The sequence below is a fragment of the Ostrinia furnacalis genome, unplaced genomic scaffold (genome assembly GCF_004193835.3).
Source record: "Ostrinia furnacalis isolate ACB-3 unplaced genomic scaffold, ASM419383v2 OfSCF5400, whole genome shotgun sequence".
In the NCBI taxonomy this organism is placed as follows: Eukaryota; Metazoa; Arthropoda; class Insecta; order Lepidoptera; family Crambidae; genus Ostrinia; species Ostrinia furnacalis.
In genome coordinates, this window is record NW_021135639.1 from 329,799 (window position 1) to 345,523 (window position 15,725).

The following is a 15,725-nucleotide window of genomic DNA, read 5'->3' on the forward strand; positions in this document are numbered from 1 at the left end:
GGCTAAATGAACTTGACGAGGAACCCTGTCTGGTAATTCGTTTGGACGCGCAAGTTTCAAACTCACTACATAAAACAGCCGCCGTATTATCCACATCTACAAGTTCTGCTTATCTAAAGAACCTGCAAATACGAATGACACAGTTTTCTCAATCCCTAATAATATTAGAAATGCGAAAGGAACCCTGTCTGTGTCGCTTTCACGCCTAAACCTATTAGTACGAGAGCCCACGACCAAAACCATGTCTCATAGCAATACGGCAAAAACCCTATAAAATCGTTAGATTGTATGATTCTGAACCCGACTAGGTGTGTAGTAACGGTCGAAAGTGTAGCAACTGCGTGGGAGGCCATTTCTGCGACAAAAGACAGTCGGTATTATAGCAATACGTCTGATAGTGAAAATGTACATAGATTTTATAATTGTATTACGAAAAAGTTTGTTTTCAGACATTTTGCGCGTAGCATATAGCCTGAGCGAATTTTTGAAAATGTCAACAAATTTAGCCGACCTGTATACCTTTACGGGTTTGCGCTACACCACTAACGTCTGAAAAATATGTTTCCGGTATCTCAGAACTATCATTCAACTACAGTCTGCAAATCAGACATATTGCTATGATGCAGTTCGGTAAAATTCTTTGACAATTCGGTCAGATCAAACGCTACGCGGAAAATGTCTGATATTGTTTTTTTCGAGTTCAGGATAATCGTATCTATCGATTTGATGCGGTTTTGGCCGTATTGCTATGAGACAAAAATTTTGGTCGTGGGCTCTCGTACTATAAGGGCATAGAGATAGTTTAAGTCCCGGGAAAGGGCATAGGATAGTTTTTATCCCGGTTTTTGAAACAGGGACGCGCGCGAGTTTTTCTGTGACAGACAAAATTCCACGCTAGCCAAGCCGCGGGCGGAAAGCTAATGATAGAATAACATGATGTTTTTACGTGCACGTGCAGGCTGACGGACGAGTACGAGCAGATCGACGGCAACGACGTGCCCGGCTTCGAGGGCTTCCTGCACAAGTACCGCAACGTGCTGCACCCCACGCACTACCTCTGCCTCTCGGCGCTACACTCGCTCAGTCAGCTCTACGGGAAGGTCGGTCTTTCAATCCAATTCAATTAAAATGTTTTACTGCTCCATGTGCACAAGGTGGACCGACGACATCATAAAGGAAGCAGGAAGGCGCTGGACGCAGGCCGCTACCAACCGGGCAACATGGAAAGCATTGGGGAGGCCTATGTTCAGCAGTGGACGTCCTATGGCTTATATGATGATGATGATGATTGCTCCATGTTGGTATACAAAGGTTCTTACATAATAGACATAGACCCGTAACATAAACCCTGGACTTTCACGAGATTAAACCAGCAGGATAACTCAATTTAGCGATTGCAGAAAGCAAGTAACTGCACCCACAAGATGGACTTGACTTACTTGACTTATGGTCCTATGTCCCCTAGATGGGGCAGAGGGCGTCCACAACAGTCCTCCACAAGGTGAACCTATGACTTTATAAATGTAGCAGAAAGGCGCTGGATGCAGACCTCTACCAACTGGTACATATGGAATGGAAATCATTGGGGAAGGCCTTATTCAGCAGTGGTCGTCTTCTGGGTGAAATTATAATGATATGAGAAAATGTTATTATTCTCCAGTTATTCTTTTAATGCGCAATCACTCCTGATCTGAAATGCAGTCTAGTCCTCTACCTGCCATCCTGACATCGTCAATAGTATTTGCAATCGTTTAATGGCATTTGGGTTGCCTTCAGGTCACACACGACTTTGAAACATAGTCGAAAACTTTTTATAAGTACACCTTCACAAAATCGCATGCCAGCAAGATCTTCTTTATTATTCCAGGTTACTGATTACATGATCCACGAGATGCCAGAATCTGAACTGAACAGGAAGATACAAATATGCAGGGATTTGATGAAGGTCTTCGATGTGATCGAGCCAGGCTACTCGCGCCTCAGAGGTATTGTCGCAATCATTAATCAGGCTATTAATTAGTCTACAAATAATTATATTTTTAATTTTGTTACTCTTCCTGCACATTTTTCTGTGCCGTACGTATTATCGCTTACTAGTTGGGGCCTATCTATGTACTTGCGAGCTATACGGTAGCTTTCATTATGATCCTCCAAGTTAAACCCAAAATTCAATGACATTTCAACTATTTCAGGGGTGACGCTGTACGAGCTTCACGCGCCCCTGATGATCCTCACCACACGAGACTTCGAGAGAAAAGCTATCACCAAAGAAAATCTTCGGAATCGACTGAAAGAGGTGAGTGACACTAAAATCAACAGATGAATTTCCAATTAAAGAAAAAGTTGAAGGACACCAAAAGACACTGAATTTTCAGTAAAGCTTTGAAAAATTCATCAAGTCCAAGTAAAAAATAAAAATCCGTTTAAAAATAATGCCATATGCACAAACAATTTAGACCCTTAACCCTTAATTTAATATGTTAATCAGGTGAATATTTTAAAGAAATCACCGTTCATTTGGGTTTTAGATCGTGGGCTACTTGACCGAGTCGGCTCTGATCCTCGGTTTTGAACCAGAGAAGTCCTCCGAAGGCCTAATGGCGGCGGCAGCCAGGGACGCGCTGAAGAAGATCAAGACTTGGGAGCAAATCATCGGGAAAATATCATGAAGCAAAACATTTCCCCGATAAAGAATTTTGTGACAAATGTTTGGGACTATGTTAATGATATTTGGTTTTTGAGAGGGATTTTTGAGAGCATAAAGAATTGTGTAGTTTTTGTAAAGATATATTTTTGTCTCTTTGTTGATTGTGCATTAATATTTTAAAATATTTATATTCATGTATGAAAATATGTATTTAAGTGAATTTGAAATAACTTCCTTGAATGTGATATTGTACCTTATGTACTCTTAATTATAATATTTCTTCGACTAATAAGACTAAATTTTACTTTTTTAAAAGTTCTTATGTTTAAGATCTATCTACTTTCATATAAGACTTCTTTTATATAAGATTAATAAAAATAATTTTCATTTTAAAACTATTTTGTGGAACTTTTATATTTTGAACATATTTATTCATTCCTTCTACTAAAAGACAATCGAATATGGCGTGTTATTATTTATTTTAAAATTTGTATATTTAGACATTCGTTTAGCATTTCGATTAAATATGTTTTGTATTAATTTTGGTCTTTTTTTAACCCACAACTACAAAGGCCAAGCACAACGATAAATCTTATTACCGAAACAGAAAATGACGATAATGTTTTGATCACATTGAAGCAAAATAATCAAAATTAAATCGGGAACCCTAGCCTAACCTTAACCCTAACCCTCGGGAAATCAAAGAATAAGCCTATGTTGGTAATCTCTGCAGGTCTAAAACAGTATCGACTTTACTGGAAGGGGTTACAGGTAGGACCCCAGCCTCCTGAGAGACTCAAAAGACCGATAAATTGCATACAAGAAAAAAATGTTTTTAAACTTTTTAACAAGATCATTCCAAACTTATGCAAGCCCATGGTATCCCAATCTACACACAAATTCATGAATCATCATGCGAAGTTTGAATCTAGAGATATGAGACTAGGAGGCTTTAACATATAATAAGTAGAAATTACTTACTGTACTAGCTAAGTTGTTTTACTTAAGTTTGTTTTTAGGTAAGTTTGGAAAGAATGCATTTCATGTACCTACCTAATGAATTTTGTTGCTATCTTGATACTTGCCAAATTGAAGTAAATCGTAAACACCTTATTTACTTACTGATTAGGGTTGAGCCAATAAGAATATTAAATGAAATAATATTTTCTTGTAAATATAAACAAATAATGTACCTATTTGGTTTTGCAAGACTAAAATTGCAAAGCTATAAGGCCAGGTACTGGTAATGCATCATGCTAAATAATTTACACGACCTCTTAAATAGATATTGAGAAGTATGGCAAAGCATCTAAATTAGGCCAAATTTTGACAATAGCTGGCATCCCTAGTATCGAAATACAGTGTGGAAGCGTCGAGTGTCTTCGACGGGTTATTTTTACCGCGCGAATGCGCGTGCGCCGCAGTCCGCCCGGCTTTACCACGTTACTGGTGTCAAAGTGAACATCGTTTTGTACAGTATTTTTAAAGTGAGTGTGAATAGTAATTTGAGATAATATACAAAGTAAAAACAAGTAAGTTATACCCATAATTTTGTTATAACTTTTCAGTTAGAATAGCTAAGGCATAGTGATTTAATTAATATGGGTCAGCTGTAGCAACCAAAACAGCTGGGTTCCTTCATTCTTTCATTTGGCATTTAAGTATTTTGAGTTCTGAACATTAAATACGAGTACATTACACTGAAAAATTTAATTTCACTACGAACGATTTCCGATATACCCATGACATTAGCAGTGCCTAGTGTTTCACTATAAGCAACAAGTTGCAGCGCTGCTCCTTTCGGTGAAACTTCTATTGTAAAATTAATAATTATTTGTATGTTACATTATTTACCCAAAATATTATCCATAAAACTTCTATAATTACGCTCTACATAACCATAAATACTTTCAGGAAATGCCCCCTAAAGGCGTATGCGCAGTTTGCCTCTCACCAGCAGAACAGAAGTGTTCTGGCTGCCAGGAGGTGCACTACTGCACCAAAGAACACCAGAAGCAGCACTGGAAGGAGCACAAGGGGAACTGCAGCCCTTTGAGGGTCAAAGAGGATGCACAGTTTGGGAGGTACCTGGAGGCGACCAGGGAGATAAGAGCTGGTGATATTGTTATGAAGGAGAAGCCACTAATCACTGGGCCTGCACAGGTAAAAAGAAAAAGCTTTGTATTTTTTTAAATTAAGGAAGATAAGTATATAGTTAAGTATACAGGATTTCAACGTTTTCGTAAAGTTTTAAAGCGGGTTCAATCTTAAAGAAATACATTTATTGGCAGTTTAAATGCTAATAAAACCTAAAAGACATTCATTAAATAGTAAACAGAAAACGCGGCCCGTTAAAATAAATGATTATTTCTATGATTTTATCAAACGTTGAGAATTCTATCACCGCCTTTTATTTAACAAATCACAAAGCTATTATTACTGACGGGATTGCTACCATGTACCTTAATTTTGAGTTTCATGACCATGTCGCTTGCAATAGTGCCGAAATATCGAAATATAATTTTGAGTGTCCGATATTTCGGCACTGTTGCAAGCGCCATCGTCACGAAACTCAAAATTAAGGTACATGGTAGCAATCCCGTCAGTAATAATAATTATGTTAGTGACCATGAAAGTTTAAAACAATAAAATCACAAAGTCATCGACGTAAGTCCATTTTCAATATTCCAGATCACCCCACCAGTGTGCCTGGGCTGCTACAAGCTGCTGGAGGAAGGCAAAGTGGTTCCGTGCGACAAGTGCGGCTGGCCCTGCTGCTCCGAGGAGTGCACGCGCAAGGAGGAACACCTGCCCGAGTGTCACTACACTCAACAGAGGGGGGAGAAGGTAGCATTGGATGACTAGCTTATAATTTATCTCATACCTCAGCTACACTACACTACGACTTAGTACACTACCGAAGTTGCCCGAGTTCTTAGTGTAGTCAGAGTTTTGCGTTCCAAAGTTTGAGCACGTAGTGCTCAAACTTTGGAACGCTTTGAGCCCTTGGACTCGGGCGCAAAACCGCCAACTTTCAGAAAGCTGGCGAGCCAGGAGATTGTTTTAAGCGAAGTGTAGAGCTGTCTACACTAACTGATTTTGATTAACTTCGACCAATATCGCGAGTTTGCATAATGGGTGGAGGATTTAAGAAGCACGCAACCATAGACCGTTGTCACTAGATATCAACGGTTAAGACCAATGTTGAACAGTTCTCTAAAAAGTATATAACCCTATAACGCTAATTCAAACCTATGACTAACATGGTTGTTTAAAGAAACTACCTACTACCGATGTAGTTAACCAAATTTTTTATCGTATGTAATTGTGATTTTTATCAATAAGTCACTTACCTTGCACCGTTCTTCTTCTCCAGGTCTCAATCTCGACATTCGGAGTACCGCACCCCAACTACCAGAGCATCACAGTGCTCCGCTGCCTCTACCAGCGGGACCACGATGATAAGCTGTGGGCCAAGCTCCAAGCCCTGCAGTCCCACTGCGAGGACCGTCGAGGCACGGAGAAGTGGGACCACGACAGGAAGATGGTCGCCGAGTTCATTTGGAAGTTCTTCAAGCTGGAAGGGAAGTTCAATGAGGAGGAGATCATGAAGTGCTGTGGGATTTTGCAGGTACTTTTTAGACGTTTTTGAAAAGTCACACATTAGATTCTCTTTGTGTGTTTTATGCTTATTAAAATCAGATTCACAACCAGTGCCACTGAGAACACTGGCCTAAGCTGCAAAAGAAATCTGAAGGGAGGTACAATTTCTCGAGTTTCTGGGAAAATGTTGAATAATGATGATGGTTGGTATGGAAATATTCCAGATGTAGAAGATATGGAAAACTACATGATAATCATTCGATAAAAGTTTAATGTTGTTTTACCAGCATCACGTACGACCTAGATACTGAATTATAGCTCTTTGTTATTGTTAATTTACTTACTGCGATTAAGTCTGTTTGTTTTATGGGAGGAGAATTACCTATCAGAAGTATTTACTGACATGACAATGCAATACAAGTCCTAGGGAAAACTAAAATCTCGTGGAACCCTAAGTGATCGCATTAGACCGGTTTTGTGTCTTGATTCATTGGTACTTGAAAGGATAGTTAACTTAATCATATAAATAGTATAGTTAGTTAGTTATTAGTACTTAGGTACAAGAAATACGGAAAAACTGAAAGAAAAAGCAAACATTTATTCAGCAAATCTGTTGAAGATCATCTCAAGGAATGTGATAAACGCGTAAGATCATTACATACTACGCATAACATGACGACTTTTGCCAGTGACCTTGGGCATTATCAGGCTGAGATTATGGACCATAACTTCAGTAATCCCATCTCTGCTTCTAGTAAACAGACTTTAGATCTTTATCCATGTATTACTTTCGCAGATAATGACTATAATAATGCCTAGTCTTAAAGAAAAACCCAATATGACTTTTGAGAAACATGGTCTTATATTGGCAAATTGTTCTAAAATGTTTATAAGCTTTGAATGATTAACCGAGATAATATTTGTTCCAGATCAACGGGCATGAAGTGCCTTTGATGGAGCCGGAGTACGTAGCAGTGTTCGACCGCATCTCCATGGCAGAGCACAGCTGCCGGGCCAACTGCAATAAGAGCTTCACTTCTGATGGACAAATTGTAAGTCAGAACACCCCGATAACCATACATTAACAGTGTTGTATTGTAGCGCCGGGCAAAGTACAAAATTAGACGCTGCTGTCTCAGCTAAGACTCAGCTATCCTGCTATGACGGCCCACTCATGGCTAAACTGTTGGTAATAATCCCCAAAATTAATTTAGGAATACCGTTTTTGCAATAAACTCAATTTAAAACAGAGAACAGGCTTACGAGACTTTACCAACATTAAGAAGAAAGAACGAAACATTTATTACGATGAACATCACTTAGTTAAGGACGGAGAACGTATACAGAAAAAAAGACAAATAGCACATAAATATTACAAGGAAATAAAAATAAATTAAGGGCATTAGCTGAGCATTTATGTGAGATAGAGTAAGTAGGATCATAGCAGAGGATTAAGGGTTATTGCCACGAGTTGCCCTTGGTGCTAAATGCAAACACAAGAACTAATTAACTCCACTCACAGGCTCACACCGATGCAAGCATAAGCCCTCGGGTTCCCAGAAGTGTTGAATACCCAACGTTTCTGAGACTCTCGAGAGCCAACCTGCGCCCGAGTCACACGTGTGCGACCTTTGTGTCAGTCGTGATCGCGGATTACGTAATGCTACATGATATTGCTATGTAATAGTGTCTTTAGAATTGTTTGGACAAGACTATTTAACCGGTCATGTAAAGTTTAAGCAGTCGGGTTTTTAATTCTTAGCTCTCCTTTTGACTCTTTATAGATCACCATAGTTATTCCAGAAATACAGGTAGTATTTCTATTAGTAAGATACCTAAACTAAATCAAACCTAACCAAAAACTAAATCAAAGATCCTAATAGGAGTTTACTTTAGACTAATCAATATATGTAAAGTATAGTCTTTCATTCCCTGAATCGCAAGTCGCAGCCTTAAGATTGTATCAGTGACATAATCCAAACCCACAATCTGGGGACTGGTGACAATGAAATTACGTTCACCCAACATTCCAGATCCTCTGCGCTGGAGTGAACATCCCTTCCGGATCACACGTCTCAGTGTGTTACACAGACCCCATGTGGGGAACAGAGGCGCGCCGCCACCACCTCGCCGATTCCAAGTTCTTCGAATGCAGCTGCGAGAGATGCGCAGACGCCACCGAGTTCGGGACTAACTACAGCGCCGTCAAGTGCAAGAAGAAGTAAGTTCTTTGGCTCCCAGTATGTTCACTTTTTAAAACCAGTTGATCGTCGTCTCAACTTCCTGAAAAGAAGGTCTCTCCCAAAGATTTCTACAGCACCTGCCTTACCTACCTCTTTCCTGCACCGATGCGTATCCTGCGATCCTCATCAGATTATCGGTTAACCGAATGGAAGACCTGCCAGCACTGTGTTTTCGGATCTTTCTGGCCATCAGTTAACTGCATGTACCTAAACGAGGAAATATAATTAGGGTTTCTGCTCGAGCTTTCTCGAACTCGAGAAAACTCGAGAAATTTGTCTTCATTCGAGACGAGAAAAAAATTACCGGAGCTCGAGAATTCTCGAGTTTCGATTTTGAAGCTTTAATATTCTTGAAAGCCTATTTTCTTAGACAAAAGTAAGTTTTTAATTATTTAAAAGGTTAACGTTGCGTTTAGACTGGCCTAGTCTTTCCTTTTTTTAACTAATTTGATTTGCAAGTAATGATCTTAACCGAAACTAATAATGTTCACCTACGAGTATGCTATATTTTATTATGTTTGTATAACTGACTGATTTAAAGACTGAAATTTTTTTGTTAACTATCTGTTAGTTTAGGTACTCGTAAATACGTTTATTCAAGTCGTTATCTTTAAGTTTAAAAATTTATATAAAGTTTTTTTTTGTTTGTAAATGTAGGTTTATTATCGTAATTTTTCAATTAATTTGGACTTGTGTTCTTTGGAAAACAAGTGATTCAATTGGAGCTCCAGATATTTATGGTTATTAATCCTTAAAGTACACGCGACTTTATGACTTTTGTTCCTTTAGTTAATTACTAAGTTATAATTATCCTACTAATATCATAAATGCGAAAGTTTGTGTGGATGTCTGGATGTTTGTTACTCTGTCACGCAAAAACTACTGAACGGATTTTGTTGAAACTTTACAGTATTATTGATTATAACCCAGACACATTATAACATTAATAAAAACCCGTGTTTTTATTAAATTTCAACCGATTTCAACAGTTTTAATTAAAAGACTCGAGACCCGAGAAAACTCGAGACTTTGGCCTCGAGAATTCCCGAAACTCGAGAAAAAAAATAAGTCGAGAAATCAGAAACCCTAAATATAATACAAGTATTATGTAGAGAACCAGCGCAGATAGAGTGCAATGCTTAACTATCGATAAAAAAAATCTCTTTTTTTATTTTTATTTTTCTTTATTTCATTTAAACTATATTATAATGTAAGATTTTTCTTCCAGAGATTGTAAAGGCTACCTGCTCCCGAAAACGTTCATTCTCCCCATTCTGCACAAGACGAAGAACCCGGACCCTCAGACCAGGAACCTGGACGACAAGTTCTGGATCTGCAGCAGCTGCAAGGACGAAGTCTCCGACGCCATCATCCAGCGGCTCCTGCAAGATATCGGCAAAGAACTCAGCGCGATGCCCAAAGAAGACCCCGATGCTTGCGAGAGGTGAAACTAGTTTTTTCTACGACGTAGTTGATTCGATAATAACAAAAATCATCTTTTTATACTCGTACCCCCTTATTAATAAACTTACACGCTCGTTGAACAGTGTTTTAAAGTGACGTTTATTATGGAAATGTGTACGATTATACCCGTATACCCACTTTACCTACTTATTGTAATGCAAACATACGTCATTTATAAGTTGAACTTCCTCTTTCAACATGAAAGCCTCGCTTATCTCGCAGAGTATCTAATCCATTCATAACCTGATAATGAAATGAAATAACTAACACATTACTTTGTAACGTAACAATAATATACTAAGAGTATAAGCCATTGTTTTTGCAAAACTTGTTTTCGTAGTTCACCAGCTAAGCATGTAAATTAATAAATTCTTCATAATAATAAAGCGCATATTATAAGAAGTCATTTGTATTCGTACCACAAGTAGCACATAAACTATGAAAAAAAAATGTGTAAACTCTATTTCCTATACATATAGGTTCTCTTATTCTGAATAGTACACTAACCGATAAGTTAAGATAGTTGATTATTTTTATAACATGCATCTTGCTTGGTAACCCTTGGAGCCAAAGGTGATTTTCCGAGTATTTTTCTAGCTTAGTTTCCGATGAGTTTGGGACTTGATAGTCGGTGGTCAAACACAATTCCTTTCTTGCTACAGATTCATCAGCCACTGCAGCAGCTACCTGCACCCGACGCACTACTACATGACGGACGTGAGCCTGGCGCTCGCGCAGATGATCGGCCAGGACAGCGAGTTAGGGCTGGCGGGAGTAACCGATGACAGACTGCTGCTCAAGACGCAGCTCTGCAAGAAGATTGCTGACCTTCTAGAGACGCTTGCACCAGGTACAGTCGAAAGCAGATCAGACTTTTTTGTTGCAAAATTGCGCCTATTACAACTACATAAGTTGCCACAGTGATTACTCTTGATCTCTACAATTAGGATAAGGCTGGCAACTGTGGCGATAGCTCTGCAAGAAGATATGTACGAGTAGATGGCCTTTTCAAGTGTCTGGATCAACTACAATCACGTAATAATTTTATTTCAGAAGCAGACGCGTGTGCTAAAGAACAACATGAGGCTCGTAAAAGTGACTGCAATAACTACATTTAACTTCATTAGATATATTTATTTGCAGCGGAAACGCGTCTGCGAGGGTCCCTGCTCTTTGAGCTTCACGCCGCCATAGCCGAGACTGGCAGACGAAGATCCATGGTCGAGGGACCACTGGCTTTGCTTGGTCATGTTACGGTAAGAACCATCTATAACAAACTTTTAGATAAATAACTTGAAAAACGGCGAAAAGTTGAAAAAAAATCATTCATTTTTGTCAGATGAGACCTAATTGTGAACACCTTAGTGTCTAGATCCTTGCCTTAGACCTTGTATCAGAAAGGAGGCTATTTACCAATAGTCATAAGACAAAGTGCCTATATCCTTCTCAAACTGCCCAACGGAAGCGTCATTTGTATACTTAGCTAACTAATACTGCAACTCCAACCATGCAACCTGTTTAGCTTACCCACATAAGAGTTGACAATCTAGTTAGCATGAGAGGAAGCCGAGCGTAAAGCCGAATAAATGAGCTATATTAATAACGCGGTGGGCAGCTCCCGCGGCGACTTTCGCCGAAACTGTACCGCGTCGCGCATGCGCGGCACGTCTGCACTGCTTTGTGCGCGCGCGCATGTTAAGCGGAGCCCTTATTGTGATCGAGTTGAGCGCTACCAAATTACAATTTTCCTTTAAAAACTTATTTGACGCATAAGATAAATTGAGAAAATAATACGTAGGTAAACACTAAATGAATTCTTTACCTATTCAAGGACTTTAGACCACTTTAGAATACAATTGATTAACTAATCATCCTTAATTAAGTTTATTTATTTATTTACTTTAAATGCAAGTTGGAAAATGTGACAAACAATTTTTGACTAATAATTAACTTTAAAAAAAAATAAAACCGACTCCAAATGCGTGAACACAAAAAAAAACTAAAAATTAAAAATATTGCGTATAAAAAAGTTCATCCCCAATTTTCCACCCTTAAGGGTGAAACATTTTCTTCAAATTCGCATGAAACCACCCTTTTGATAATACCTATTCAACAAAAAAATAATCGTTCAAATTGATTTATAATCGGCGGAGATATTGCGTATAAAAAAGTTCATCCCCAATTTTCCACCCTTGGGGGTTGTTTTTTTATTATTAAATTTAAATGGGACCACCCTTTAGGTATTACCTATACGCCGAAAAAAGATTTGTTCAAATCGGTTCATAATTGGCGGAGTTATCGCGTAACAAACATAGAAAAAAAACATACGGGTCGAATTGAGAACCTCCTCCTTTTTTGAAGTCGGTTGAAAACTGAAAACAAAGATTTCCTGAAAAATAAAAACATTCACCCTGATGCTGCTGCATGCTGAAAAAAAACCATATGAAATGATAGAGTAGCACCAATTAGCTAGCTTAAATTGTTGCACGTGGAAATACAGTGTAGTAGAGTTTGCGAATCTATGGTCTGCAAGATTAAAGGTGTTCAAAATGTACGAAGCATTTAAAAATATTTTAATGTAGATATATATTTATAATGTACACCAAAGCTGCGACCATATTAGTAAAAGTTGCAGTTAATTGTACCGAAGCAAAGCCGCGTAACGAGCTGCAGCTTCCGAGAAGCGGCGCGCGCGCACAATGCAGCGCTTTGGAGGCTCCGGCGCTGCGCAAGTAGAGCAATCTGCCTGATGCTCACATCGCTCGCTAATTTATCGATATCGAATTTACATTCGTTTTATATTCGATCGATATGTGCGTTAGGTTCTTCACTTCTTGTAGTCGTTTTAAAGTGACTGATTTACATTGTAAATTAATATTTTTGAATGAAATTTATAGGCCGACCCCAAATATTGGGAAAAAGAGCTAGGGAAAAGAAAAAGGAATTTATAGGCCTTTTTGTGTGATTCATTGCACCCAAATAAATAAATGAAATGAATGGCTAGTGTTCGCATCGAACACTTATGAAATGAAGATTGTTAAAATGTAGACCAGAATAACCTATCTACGATTCAGAAGTTATATAATGTGATGCACAGAATAACACATGAAAATGGGTCTTTTTTGACAGATTTACTTTTAAGTATTATTGTAAGCCAAACTTACTTATTTTTCTGCAAGTTTTGAATTAACGGCATGTTGTAAATTAGACCAAAAGTGAATTGCTAATTTACATAACATAATTTATCAGCCATCTATGAACTCCATTGCAAATTCTTAAGAATCGTCTGTCCTTGGATATTCTGTTAGCGTGCCATATGTATCTAAACCATCATAGTCCAATAGTCGCTAATAGATTCTGTAAAAAGTTAACATAGAACCTTCTCGACGATTTTATTGGTCAAGCAGAAAGTTTCGAGCGATTCGCGAATACCAGTCCACACCCGAATTGATGACAGTCTGACACACATATTATACGGCGAATTAATTATATCACAGCTGGAGCAAATCCGAGCATTAACTTTAGTTCGCGAGTGAAATCGCCGACCGCTAATAGGCTTCGTGGCGGTGCGTTCCTTGAACTTTGTCGGAGACCCCTGAATGAAAAGTCCCTGAACCAAAAGATAAGGAGACATGTAAAGTGCCCCTTAAGGACTGCCTTTTTTACTGTATTTGACGCTCATAAGTGCCACCAGTGGTCAACATTGAGTAAAATATTTTTGATTTCGATTTTGAATGGTATTCCCGAAAATATTAATACGAAATTGCCGAAGTATTATAATTTCTAACGCACCGTGTGACTGCAACCTTATTTACGAGTACCTATTACCGATAAACGTAAACGAACACAAAATGCGACAGTTCCATTAAAATGACCGATCGTCTTAAGTTGAATATAATATGTCCATTACGTTCGTTTACAGGAATCCCGCAAGATCCTGGTGGAGTCAGCATCGCTCCTGCGTCACGAGCCACCCGAGCTACCCGAGGGCCGGCTGTCGCAGCAGGCGCGCGTCAACCTGGTGCAGATGGACGAGCTCATCCGCAGCCTGTCGGCCACCCTGCCCGCGCCAATGTGAATAAATTGTACTAGCTATTCGGACTTTTAATTACAATCCTCCTTCTGTCTTATGTCTAGTCATTAGTCTTGGTCAACTGACGTAAGCTTTCCCAAGGCGATGGACCACCATCTCCAAAAACAAGGTGGCTTCCTTCTTTGTCACGAGCCACCTGAGCTACCCGAAGGCCGGCTGTTGCAGCAGGCGCGCGTCAACCTGGTGCAGATGGACGAGCTCATCCGCAGCCTATCGGCCACCCTCCCCGCGCCAATGTGAATAAATTGTACTAGCTATTCGGACTTTTAATTACAATCCTCCTTCTGTCTTATATCTAGCCATTAGTCTTGGTCAACTGACGTAAGCTTTCCCAAGGCGATGGACCACCATCTCCAAAAACAAGGTGGCTTCGTTCTTTGTCACGAGGCACCCGAGCTACCCGAGGGCCGGCTGTCGCAGCAGGCGCGCGTCAACCTGGTGCAGATGGACGAGCTCATCCGCAGCCTGTCGGCCACCCTGCCCGCGGCAATATGAATAAACTGTACTGTCTATTCGAACTTTTAATTACAATCCTCCTGTCTTATATCTAGCCATTAGTCTTGGCCAATGACGTAAGCTTTCCCAAAGCGATGGACCACCATCTCCAAAACCAAGGTGGCTTCCTTCTTTGTCACGAGCCACCCGAGCTACCCGAGGGCCGGCTGTCGCAGCAGGCGCGCGTCAACCTGGTGCAGATGGACGAGCTCATCCGCAGCCTGTCGGCCACCCTGCCCGCGCCAATATGAATAAACTGGAAATGCTTGAAAGCTATTCGGACTTTTAATAACAACTCTCCTTCTGTCCTAACAGCCAGCAGTCCACTACCATCTCCTTGATACCTACGTCAGTCTAAAATCGGCCACACATTGAGACCCCACTGCTTAAAAAACTCGTCCCAATAACCAATTTCACAGCCGATATAGCAAGAACGTAGTTGACTTTTACTAATAATGAGAAGGTGCAACTTGTCCTTGACACCAATTTCCAACTAGGATCAGCAATCTCCTTAGATACTGATTACGATCCCAGCTTTAAGTACTTTGCCTGCCCCGTATACCATTTCCCTACCATGTAAAGGTCGCCAATCGCTACTCAACAACTTTGCAACGATCACAGCTCTCATTGAATCCATCCATAACATCAATGAAATAATTACGATATTTTGTTTTGAAGAGGGATAATAAGGCGATATTATGCAGCAGCAAATCTAAACTGAAAATAGAACCCGGGACCCGATCAAAATTGCGCCTCCATCATAATATCAGACTTAAAGCAAAAATAATTTACTGGTATCATAAATCTAAGCTCAGACGAAAGCCTAGCCTCTTGAGCTAGATTGAGCAAAAAATGACTGAATACCGCGGCTGGCGCGACGGGTTGCGCTTCCTCGAACGCGGCGCCCGCGCCCTGATGTCGACTGGCCTCCTTGGGCACCTTGCTCGAGGTATCTAGGAGCATATTATAAAGATATTTTTTTACTATAGTCCGATTTTTAATTCGACGGAATTCTGACAGCTGTCATTTTTTGACAATTCAGATGTAATAAGCCTTTTTTGCTTTGAATTATTAATAAATAATATGAAATGAAATTTCATCAAGTACAATTTACAAGAATGAACTATTTTTTGTTTTGTGATTTCAATGAACACTAATTATTATGTACATTTTAGAGATT

At 39.5% G+C, this 15,725-nt stretch overlaps 1 protein-coding gene across 1 annotated transcript in view; it reads left to right on the forward strand.

Annotated features, from left to right (window-relative positions):
• SmydA-1 (SET and MYND domain containing, arthropod-specific, member 1) overlaps positions 1-14,057 on the forward strand; it is a 32,104-nt gene extending 18,047 nt beyond the window's left edge. The window contains exons 9-21 of the mRNA XM_028315985.1: positions 959-1,100; positions 1,868-1,985; positions 2,193-2,296; positions 2,529-2,663; positions 4,562-4,810; positions 5,339-5,494; positions 6,024-6,278; positions 7,180-7,302; positions 8,284-8,471; positions 9,722-9,937; positions 10,620-10,807; positions 11,101-11,213; positions 13,880-14,057. Coding sequence (XP_028171786.1) covers positions 959-1,100; positions 1,868-1,985; positions 2,193-2,296; positions 2,529-2,663; positions 4,562-4,810; positions 5,339-5,494; positions 6,024-6,278; positions 7,180-7,302; positions 8,284-8,471; positions 9,722-9,937; positions 10,620-10,807; positions 11,101-11,213; positions 13,880-14,035 — 2,143 coding nt within the window. The 3' untranslated portion in view covers positions 14,036-14,057. The remainder of the gene's footprint in view (positions 1-958; positions 1,101-1,867; positions 1,986-2,192; positions 2,297-2,528; positions 2,664-4,561; positions 4,811-5,338; positions 5,495-6,023; positions 6,279-7,179; positions 7,303-8,283; positions 8,472-9,721; positions 9,938-10,619; positions 10,808-11,100; positions 11,214-13,879) is intronic.
• The last annotated feature ends 1,668 nt before the right edge of the window (positions 14,058-15,725 follow it).